General features: G+C 33.5%; 1 protein-coding gene across 3 annotated transcripts in view; it reads left to right on the top strand.

Moving 5' to 3' along the window:
* The window catches only part of LOC125650487 (protein Smaug homolog 2-like), a 26,193-nt gene extending 14,938 nt beyond the window's left edge, over positions 1-11,255 (top strand). For all 3 annotated transcript variants that reach the window (XM_048878846.2, XM_048878844.2, XM_048878845.2), the window contains 6 exons: positions 109-197; positions 1,142-1,239; positions 1,887-2,076; positions 3,074-3,149; positions 3,617-3,712; positions 7,728-11,255. In XM_048878846.2, the coding sequence (XP_048734803.1) occupies positions 109-197; positions 1,142-1,239; positions 1,887-2,076; positions 3,074-3,149; positions 3,617-3,712; positions 7,728-7,756 (578 nt within the window). In that variant the 3' untranslated portion in view covers positions 7,757-11,255. The remainder of the gene's footprint in view (positions 1-108; positions 198-1,141; positions 1,240-1,886; positions 2,077-3,073; positions 3,150-3,616; positions 3,713-7,727) is intronic.
* Positions 11,256-11,751: the final 496 nt, after the last annotated feature.

The following is an 11,751-nucleotide window of genomic DNA, read 5'->3' as shown; positions in this document are numbered from 1 at the left end:
ATCGGTCCAAATTTCGCTTATGTTTTATTTCAAGAAATCCAGGCCTGATTTATAGACTTCTATTCTGATTCGTAAACTTCATGTTAAGACATTCTGTTCTGATTGCAGCGTGCACACAGTTACTAGTGACAACTCCGTATGATGATGAATGCTTTAACCTGTTCATTCAAGTTGTAGACAAGTGCTTAAACCATGAGGTAAGAATTTAGGACTGTGTATTACATTTAGGGTTGGATAAATATGAAGCATATTTTTTAGCTCACCTGAGCTGAACTTGAGCTTTTCTGATCAAAACTGTGTTGTCTGTCGTTGTCGTCGTAATCTTTTCACACATTTTCATCTTCTCCTCCAAAATCACTTGGCTAATTTCAACCAAACTTGGCACAAAGCATCCTTGGGTCAAGGGGATTCAAGTTTATTCAAATGAAGGGTCATGCCCCCTTCAAAGGGGAGATAATTAAAAAAATGCAAATATAGGGTGGGGTCACTTAAAAATCTCCTTCTCAAGAACCACTGGGCCAGAAAAGCCGAAATTTACATGAAAGCTTCCTGATATAGTGGTGATTCAAGTTTGTTAAAATTATGAACCAAGCTGCTTGTATAATGGTAGTTTTGTTCAAGCTTGTATATTGCTAGGAACTGCTGCTCAGGTGAGCGATGTGGCCCATGGGTCTCTTGTCTTAACACAGGTTTTGTCAGGCTTGTACAGGATGTAAATGCAGGGTTTTATCCAGCATTTAGTTGTTACTACCCATTTTATATTCAAGGGAATTTTTGAAAATGTAGTCATGAGCTTCCAGGGTATGGGGATGGGGGACATCCATGGAATATAATATCCACAGCAGATTATAACAGCCATATAAAGTGATTGATTACTCATTTTATCTACATGTATATTGTAAGTCTGACAATTGTAGAAAATGACTAAGAATATTAAAAAAAATTATTTTTTGTTGAAAATTCTTGTACAATTTTGTGAAGTTTCTACAAATGAAGGGATGGGGATTTTTTTTATCTGTGGAAGGGGAAATATGCATTTGTTGCCAAGGGGGAAAGGTACCTTTTACCGGTAGTAAAAACAACCTACATGTAGATAAATACCTGAAATGTATGGTATTTACAAACTTTGTGATATTTTTAGGCGTTCTCGCAACGTCAGAGGAAGAGATTAGCAACATGGAAACACGAAACTCAGAGAAACTGGCAACCCAAATACACCATGGACAAAAGGAAACCAGGGTAAGATAGCCCAGCTGGATTGCTGTTTTTAATTTCCAAATTTTATTTTCAAAGGAATAAAGTTATCATTTCAGAATCATTATATTATGGTACAGCGATGCTTGTGAAATTGAACAGATAGAGATCTTGGTTTGTCAACCTACCTCAACTGTCAGTTTTTCGCTTGGACGTTTTATTCATATGTTTCAGTATGCACAATGTATTATCTTCACGATGACACAAATGACAGTGATAAAGTAGTTGTATATTGACAGTAATTCAATACAATAAGCAGAATGTCATAGAGAATAAAATACAATTCACTCTGTAAGACCTTTAAATTCGAAGCTCACCTGTGTACAGGTTAAAAAAAAAGAAGGTAAATTACCTAGGATTTTTTTTTGAAAATGAAACACAGCATCAATTTTGGAATTAAACAACAAATCAGAAAGGAATAGAGAACTTTTTTAAATTTTCAGAATTTTGGTCCATTCAACATGAACAAATCAGTCACTAATGGCTGCACTAAAATTTTACATGTTATGTATGGTAAATATTGATATCATGGGAAGGTTCTTGGACATGAGTTGCGTGAAAGTGGTTTACTTTGATTCAGAATTTCAAATAACAATGTTACACATTTCAAGATATTAAATGTATTATTTCAGATTTATAGGAAGACCATTTTGGAACAATGCCATGGGAATGCAGAGACCTTTAAGGTTACAAAAGTCTGGTCCCCAATGGAGCTTTGGAACAAAGAGATCAATTGTCGGGGGTACAAATACTGCTCATGCCCCTCTGACGAGAAACAGCTCTCTCAATTCATCCATGTTCTCACGCCCTGGGCCTCTAGAGGTACATGTATAAGTATTTTAGTCTTTCAGTTAATAAAGTAGGAATTCTGAATGTTATCTGAATGTCCACAAAGTAAAATTCAGAACTTTTGTGCATCACTATATTATCAATGTACAAATTCTCTTATGAGAGTTTGGGTAAGTATATAAGACATTGTCCATTTGTTCCTGCATATTTCTCCACAGGACTTGTAATACATACATGTATTTGTTAGTTTGTATATTATGGGTTCACCCATATATACAAGATTGAAGTCAAATTCTTACTAAACTTGCAGGTACTCTACCTCATTGTGTGTACATGTAGATCTGGGCTTATTGATATTCAAAGTTCAAATGTAGACTAGAGGTCAAGTTGACTAGAGGCAAAATTCCTTGTATAGAAGATTTGGAGTGTATTTTTAGAATGACAAAGAACAATGTTGCTATTGCATTCACCAGAATACAACTAAAATTTCAGCTTTTTCACCCAAAAGAATGACAAAAACTGCATGTTTTCTCCTTAAGGAAAGAAAGTAATTTTTCCTCATTTTATACAATATAAAATAAGTTGGGGCATTTTATGCATTATATATAAACCACGAAGCAGTTTATAAAATAGCGTAAACTGTCCTTACTTACTTTACAATATCTTATAAAATGAGCAAAAATTACTTTCATCCCTTATAATTTAATTTAATGAATTGCATTTGATATTTAATTGATGAAGCATTCTAAAGAAAATGTGAATTTGGTATGATATGGATCAATATATTGACATAGCAACCAAAAAAAATGAAACGTAACAGCCACATGACATCATTCCTAGGACATCATATAAACGAAACAGCCACGTGACATCATTCCTAGGACGTCATATAGTGGGACTATACAGCAACTTTGTTTAAAGGATATAAAGAATGTTGATATTTTAAAAAGTCAAATAAACCAATCAGATTGCATGTTGCATGTAAAATTAAATTATAAAGAATTAAATGGATATATTCAACTTGTTGCAGACTCAGAAACCACCGGTGACCAGAACTCACTCCGCCCCCCTCAGATCTCCACATCATTTTGGTCTCAATTTTAATGGTAAGTACATGCAGATATAAGTCTAAACAGAGACTAGTACAATATAGTACCCAGAGAATGTTGTAGCTGTGTGCTTTATTACTGTGTCGATATATACATGTAGGTTAACTACCAACATGTTTGATAGGAATTCCAGAGAATGTCGTTGCTGTGTATTTTATTACTAAAGTGTATCCTGTAATCTTCTCGTGATAAAGCAGAAGTTTTTAGAAAGTGCATGTGTTTAGCTCTTCCTCAGTCACAACAAGGCCTGGTCCCTAGATGATGTCCGAGTCTTGTTCTGAAATTATCAAATGTAATGATTATTACATATACATGTAAATGTACAATGTATTTTAAAATAGTGGTAACTTTTAAAAACAATGAACATGTATTTACAAATGCATATACTTATTATAAGGTTGTGATCATGATGATTAGATAGTGCTCGGTATTCTGGTGTAAGTACCGTATTGTAATAATTACAGGTTGTGATCAGATTGTTGGAGATAATCTAGAGAACTACGCTCAGCTGGACTCTCTTTGCCTCAGTGTTACGGAGCATGCATTGGGCAGCAGTCTGGGTAGGTTAGAAAGCAGCATACAGAAATAAGTCACCCCTCAATCCCGGGGAACATGCTGTTTAGCAGGGGTTTTTGTTGCTGGGGTAAAGTTTGGCAATTTTCTACCTCCTAGGTATACAAATAAGTTTTGTGGAACATAATTTTGCGGACATAAAAAAAATCATGATAGCAGTGTAGTCACTGTTAGTTATCTATAAAACTTTATTAGGCCTACTGTTTAATGTCAGAAACAACTGACAAAAAAATAAACGCAGTAGTTTTTTTATGGTGTCGAGCGGTAGCTCGAAAGCCATATAGCGATTGCACAGCCTCAAATTCTTTACTCAACCGCAGTTGACGTCCTGTCAATCCTTCCGCCAAAAAAGTAGTTGATTTTACAAAAGAAATAAAATACATGACATGACAATATTGATACAAAGCAAAAGGAAAACATATAAATGTAGAAATCTTACATTAGTTTAGTCCACGAACAACATCATCTCTCTTTATATATATGAAACACACCATGGGCATTGTAGCAGATGAAGATATTGGCCATTGTAGGTAACGGAAGTGGCCGAGTTGTTACGAGTGAAGACCACTGACAGAAGTAGCGAAAGTAAATACGTATTGATATCTGCACAGTTATTCAAATTACGAAAAGTTTGAGAAATAGGAAAAATCATTCTTAAAAATTTTGTTACAATTATCTGAAAGATATGAAAAATTGCAAAAAGTAGTTAAAAATTATTAATGATTTTTCTTGGGTGAATAAATTTTCATATCTCCCTCACTATCATGCAATAAATGTATAATATCATACAGAGACAAATGCTAGAGAGTCCCAGATTAGAATAACAAAATACGGAATGAGCTGTCAGAGTCAAATATGTGCAGGTGTTTTTAATCTATCAAGTGATGTTGCTGAACATTCAGGAATTTGAACTTTTATAGATATTAATGAAAATTTGCTCTTAAGGTTGATTGATCCTCATGTGATGTCATAGGTTTTTGCAAAATCTTTATTTAATTAAATTTTGCGCATGGATGAACTATATCTTTCAGAGGAATTTTATTCACTGAATAAAATAAAAAAAAATTGGTAAACTTTTGAAACTGAAAAAGTTTTTATTTTCCACAGATAGTCAATTATTTATAACTTTAAAAATGTTGTCAAGGGCAATAACTCCTATGCTGGAATTCCCTCTACTGCATGTCTATGACAATGATTTCCCTAATATCCACAATTAATTTTTATATATCTATCAATTATCAGATTTCTTAAACTGTTGACATTTAAAATTTGTCATTTCAACAAGTTTTTATTAATTTTCATCATTCTGCTTAACGAAAATGTGTGATTTTTTTATGTTGATGTATACTTCTGTTTTTGTATGTCTGACATCTTTAAACGGGTGGCAACATACACATTTTCTTTGGTAATTGATTAGATTAAAAAATATTGTGTGGAAATTAATATAGTTATTCCACTTTTAACCATCAATATTGATGAGTCACATGAGGAACAACCCACCTTAACACATTCCTCTTGATACAAAACTCACAACCCCCCAACCCCCCCCCCCCCAAAAAAAAAAAACCCAATATGTGTGTGTGGTTGTGATAGACAGTTAAATAAAATCCCGACCATTTGTTTTCTAAGTGATATTATGCATTGTACCTTTGGAAATGCAAATAAAAAAGATAAAGATTAGCAGATTAATACTTAACACCAGCCTAGCTGTCAATCACCTAACCTGGCCATCTGTGTGCTTTCAGGCGTGAAGTGATTTCCTACGGAAGCATATTAAGGCCGCAGCAGTATCTTTTTTTTTTACTTTGTCATAACAAATTATCAATTTGTTATTTCAAGTTATTAAATTGCAATTTAAAATCATTAATTCAACAAGAGGCCCACATGCTTTATTGGTAACCTGAGCATTAGTTAAAAGTATCACTACCGCAAACGGCTATGAAATCGATACTTATTTTCAGATTCAAGTTTGTTAAAATCATGGCCCCCGGGGGTAGGATGGGGCCACAATAGGGGATCAAAGTTTTACATACAAATATATAGGGAAAATCATTAAAATTCTTTTGACGAATCACTGGGCCAAAGAAGTTTACATTTAAAAGAAAGCTCCCCGACATAGTGCAGATTGAAGTTTGTTAAAATCATGCCACCCCCCTGGGTAGGATGGGACCACAATAAGGGATCAAAGTTTTACATACAAATTTATAGAGAAAATCTTTAAAAATCTTCTCAAGAACCATTGGGCCATAGAAGTTTACATTTTCATGAAAGCTTCCTGACAAATTGCAGATTCAAGTTTGTGAAAATCTTGGCCCCTAGGGATGGGTTGAGGCCACAATAGGGATCGAAGTTTTACATGCGAATATATACATGTAGGGAAAATCTTTATATATGGGCCACCGCTACGATGGCCGAGAAGTTAGAGCGTTTGCCCCGCATGCGGAAGGCCGGGGTTCGAATCCCGGCCGTGACAGACCTAAGTCGTTAAAATAGGTAGTGACAGTTCCATCGCCAAACGCTCGACATCAGGTGTGAATGTCACGGGTCCTCGGAGATGACCTTAAAAACGGATGACCCGTGTCACAGTAGGTGTGGCACGCCAAAGAACCCTCACTGTTCAATGGCGGTAAGCGCTGAGCATAGGCCTAAATTTGAAGCCCTTCACGTGAACGGTCTTGGTGACGTCTCCATATGAATGAAAAATTCTTGAGTGAGACGTTAAGCAAGATACAATCAATCAATTAAATATGGGCCAAGGTGACTCAGTCACGACACCATTGTGGCCCTTCAGGCCTTTGATTGTTACCTTCCAAGCTGAAGAGTGCTACATGCACTTTTGACATAAAAACAAATGTTATGCAGAGTTATCTTTCTTGCGAAAATATGTATTATGACTGCAGACATGTTTGAGTGCAAATTTAACATTCAAAAATTTGGTGGCATGATACCAAACCACTAGAATAAACTAAATCTATCACCCTGCTGAAAAAAACCCTAACATATTCAATCCATTAATAGTGATAATAATTTGGTTAAATTATAACGTGGTTGTACTATAATTGATTTTGGGCTATGGCATCAAAATGGAATGAAGTTATTCAAGAAACCACAGCTGAACAAATAAAAGTAAAAAAGAGTTGCATAAAACCCTAAACATTGAATTACTGGTGATTGTGGAATTATCCATACACCAAAACAGCCAGACTGAAACAAGCAAAAGGTTTAGTAACTAGCAGGATAAAAAGCATTCATACAGTAAACAAAGTGATCAAAATAAATTTGATGATGTATGATAACTTCATTCAAGGCTTGGATTGGCTCCATGTGCAGCACATGGTACATGTGTGCCTGTACAAATCAACACTGCTGACTGCTAAATACAAATGCATTGTTGATACTAAGACGGTGACAAACTTATTCAGAAAATCTGACAAAAGAAAGTAGGTATTGGCAATTCATGCCTTTAGTCTGAATTTCAGAATGTGACCTTTTCCCTGGAAGAGCATATCTAGAAATTTATATGATTTTGAAACAATAAACTATAAAGTATTTGTTCATATGATCAGGTATCAACACATACATGTATGTGCATGTTTCAGAGGTTGTAAAAATTGCCATATTTTACCTGCGAATGTTTAATATGTATTGTTATCTTGCAGTACTATGATGATGTTATGTCTACAGTTATTCATGTACATAACAAGTGAGGAATGTAACGAGATTTTTAGTCACCCGTCTTCTGAATCTCATTACTGAAGTCTATTGTAATTATTTGTAGTTCCATTTTTGGGGAGATGTATATATTTCAATAACAAACAAACCTAGAATTAAATTAGCAGTGTGATATTGGCCAGATAGAAATTGAGAAAAGCAGTGACTTATTTTGTTATTTTAAAGAAATGTAGTGGCTACATGTATATTAGATGTGAAATTTCAAAATTGGATGATGAATATGATATTAGCTCAGACAGTAAATTTTATGTACTTGTCTTCTTTCAACAGAGACAAGTGAAAAAGGAACACCATACTAGGAGGAGCCTCTCACTTGGTTCTCAGCTAATTTGGTTCCCAGCCACGGTTCATCTGGTTCCTGTTCAGTTGATTTTCAGCCACAGTTCAGATTTGTGTCAAAATTCCTAAATTTTCTCATGTGATGAGACAATATACAAGTATACCACAATGCCATTATGTCACTATGTTTCATTAACAGTATGTACATGTAGTACTGCACGGACATGCTGCACAGCCACCATACTGTAAAATTTTTAATAGGTGTTCACTGTCTACCGGAAGTATTATAAGTATGTATATTATTTATTGACAGTACTGATATATCTGTGTTCTTTGTTTACATCCACTGGATACATGTGTATAAAATTGTACAGCACTAAAACCACTTTCCCTCCATGGCTTAGAATGACACCTTTCTGTGAAGATACTTTCCCAACAAGTCATCGTGAGGTTCAAAAAACCAAAACAACTATTCTATTAAAAAGTACTTGTCAATATTTTATGGCACCTTGTAATATAGTTACTGTCGGATAAGTTTGTTGAATAATTATAATGTTCAAGTTATCATTGTTGAAGTTTACAAATTGTGTTACATATTGTCTACAAAGTGTTCTATTGAAGTTAGGAATTTTTTTTTTAAACTTTGAAATCCAGTTGTTGTTTTTTCCCCCCAGTTTTATCACTGGTAGCCTGTCAGTAACACTGATGACTCCAGTTTGAGTATGGTACATAATGTCAGACATTTTCTGCATCATTTACAATTCTAGAAAATATCAAATTTACATAGTTTTACAAAGCATTACGTGAATTAGCTTCTACCCTTTTATACAAATTTAGTTATCTCGCGAACAGTTTCTCTGAAAGAAGATTTATTAGCAGACAAGTTTTTATTGGTAATCAATTTGAATAAAGAATTGAACACAATTTACGGTTAGAAGTAACTTTGCATTGGTACATGTATGCCCACTCGGATTGTTTACATATTTGTATAAATTGATTGTAAATTTTCTCGATTATGTATTAACAAAGATTTAACGTGAGCACTGTGATATGTAAAGTATCTTTGTATCTCATTACAACAGGATTGCTTTTCTTTCCCTTTTCAAAATATGGGACCAAAATCTGTGCTAAATGTCTGAAGCTTTCAACCCTAGCTGTAGATGTCGTGTAAGCAAGTAACAAGAGGAAAAGTAAACGAAAATCAAATAGTATTTATGTAGCTATAGTAACCAGGATTTACACCGTACATGTGTTGATTGATTTCACAGAGTGACCTGTTATTAATGTATATGTTTGTTGTCTATATTTCTCGTCGATTACTGCTGGTACAGTGATAACTGAATAGTGTAAATAGAATGAAAATATACATTTGCATGCTATGTATACAACAAATCGTGGTCCATCTATATTGCTCTCATTCATAAACTTCACATTATGTCATAAAATTTCATTCATCTGGTTTTTGATATTTGTATACAAAATTTGTAAAATCATAAACGATTTTCTATGAAGGAATTGTGAGCGGCAAAGATTGGGGGATAGGTCAGATAGATGACAGTTTATAGGAATCAGATGTGGTGACAGTTTGTATTTTATTATGAATGTGAGCAATTAATGGTGGTCATAATTAGGAAATATTTCATGAAATGAAATAAAAACTTGGATCAATTCGATATTTTTACTAGTCAGATGTGAACATCATGCCATATACCATATTTAAGGTACAACCTAACGTTATAGAGTTTAATTTTCATATACTCAATTCAAACCAGAAATTTTGTACTCCAAAAATTGTTGTACATGTTTTTCAGTGGAAAATTTGAACAAAAATTTTCTTTCAGTTTCAAACTTGCCAAATATTATTGAGAGAAAGTATGAAACTTTATATTAAAACATTTTTTTTCTTCTTCAAAGTTTATTATTGCCTAAAATCTTGAATGTGTTGCATGCATTGTAGATAATATTTACAGGAGTGTTTCAAAATATTTGGTCATTTTAATTAGAATAGAAGACTAGTGATGTTGATGTCTCTGCATCTAAAATTATGTAGAAAAAATGTTGTTGAAATCACATATACACTGTACATGTATATATTTTATGTTACTATGTAACAACCACAGGAAACCCGTCATTAAACACTCTGGTTTGGAAGAGTGCATGCGTGTAATTTTAAGGATCTTTTCATCTTTAATGCAGTAGGGAACATACTTTTTATCATTATTGTGAAAACTTGTAACACCTCAGGTGAGTGATGAATGTTTGAATCTCATTTTGTAAAAAAAAAATGCAAGATTTACATGAATTTTTTCGTCTTCAAATCGGTAAATTTTAACACTGAAATGCCGTTTTTCATGTATTTTTGTAAAATTTTCTATGTCAGTGTTAAGAAAATAAAAGATACACCCCAGGAAAACTATTTCTTGGAACAGTAATTTTTTTCTCATTTATATTGTTTATAGTAATGGAAAGGAATGATTTCTCAATATGTGCACAATTGTGTTTCTTAACTGTGTGTCATTTTCTGATGAAAACAAGGGGATTTTTCGGAGATCATAGGGAATATTGATTTATTGACATAACATTAAACCGGTTATTAATTCTCTACTGTTGATTTTAAAATCATAACTCATCGTGACTGTTGTATTTTATTATTATTTTTTTTTTTTACCAAAACTGCTGGACTTGTAAATTCATTGTTTTTCCCACGTTCATTTCATGTATGTATCATGCAATGCAACTTGAAATTGGGAGATTTTTGCACAATCACAAATTTGACATAGGATATGTAGTACAAATTGATTATACATGTTATGTATTAGTAGTTTTTCCATAATGCCAAATTGAATGTCAAGATTTCTTTTATCCATTTTGTAGAAGGGTATGCTGCTTTTTTTAAATTTCCTCACAATGTATATTGTATAATACTGAAAATCTTGGCGACTCACACCAATACAGGGTAGTACAGAACTGAAATTCTAAAATTGAATGTACATGCAATTTTCTTAGTGCTATTAGATTTTGTAATTGTTTTGCTGCTTTTTAGCTGTGGAGTGAACAGGGCGCATGTGTGTTTGTTAGAGATACGATTCTGAAAGCTCACTCTTATGTTATTGACTGACCTTCTGTTCACACACAAAACCGTAGGGTGTTAAAAGGCGTTCAATTCAGTGATTTGAAAGTCTTGAGTTACCTTGATTAATTCTGTTTGGACATGAATATTTTATTTTTGAGAGATACCCCCACCCCCAATGACCATGTGAAAAAGCAAATAATATTTGAGTATGATTTAGAAGTTTTCTTGTTGATGAAGAAGTTTGACTGTTGGTGTCACTTTGACATTTTAATTTTTGAGTTGTGAGTTCCGATGTTTCTTTTCATGATTTAAGTGTTAGAATATTTACAGTTAATCAATAAGTATTGATTATTATAAATGGTATGCAATGTTTAGTGTTCTTGTTGCTTTGTAAACAATTTTGTCACATTTTCAAGAAAATCAAATAAAATGGTTGTAATATGCCATCTTGCTTTCATTTTATAGATTTCCACCTCAACCTAATCCGGTACATGTATATATACATTTATAATTAATAGTAGGTATTTTGTTTCCAATTAAGACACATGTTTGTGCAGGTGCTTTCACCTTTAATATGTAAGAGTACATTATAGTAGACCATGACAATTGCTGGTAAACATGCTGGCAAAAAAATCGCACATCATTTTCTTTCAAATTATAATTGTAACAGGCGTATTCATAGAAAATACTGTTCAGACTATTGGGTCACCTTACTCGGGTGACCTGTGTACACCATCTGTATTGCATGAACAATTGAACATTTTTAAATTCGAGATAACTAGGCTTCAAATTTGGTTTGAAGCATCTTCAAAACGAGGGGAATATAAATTACTGGGACCTTGGAGGCAGAACAAGCATTTAGGTTAAGGACTGCCATAGTGAACTGTACTATAATTTTGGCATGAAATTACAGGGACCACCCACTATTCCGAGGGTCTACCA

Source organism: Ostrea edulis, chromosome 5 (genome assembly GCF_947568905.1).
Source record: "Ostrea edulis chromosome 5, xbOstEdul1.1, whole genome shotgun sequence".
Classification (NCBI taxonomy): domain Eukaryota; kingdom Metazoa; phylum Mollusca; class Bivalvia; order Ostreida; family Ostreidae; genus Ostrea; species Ostrea edulis.
This window is presented reverse-complemented; position numbering and strand designations above follow the sequence as displayed.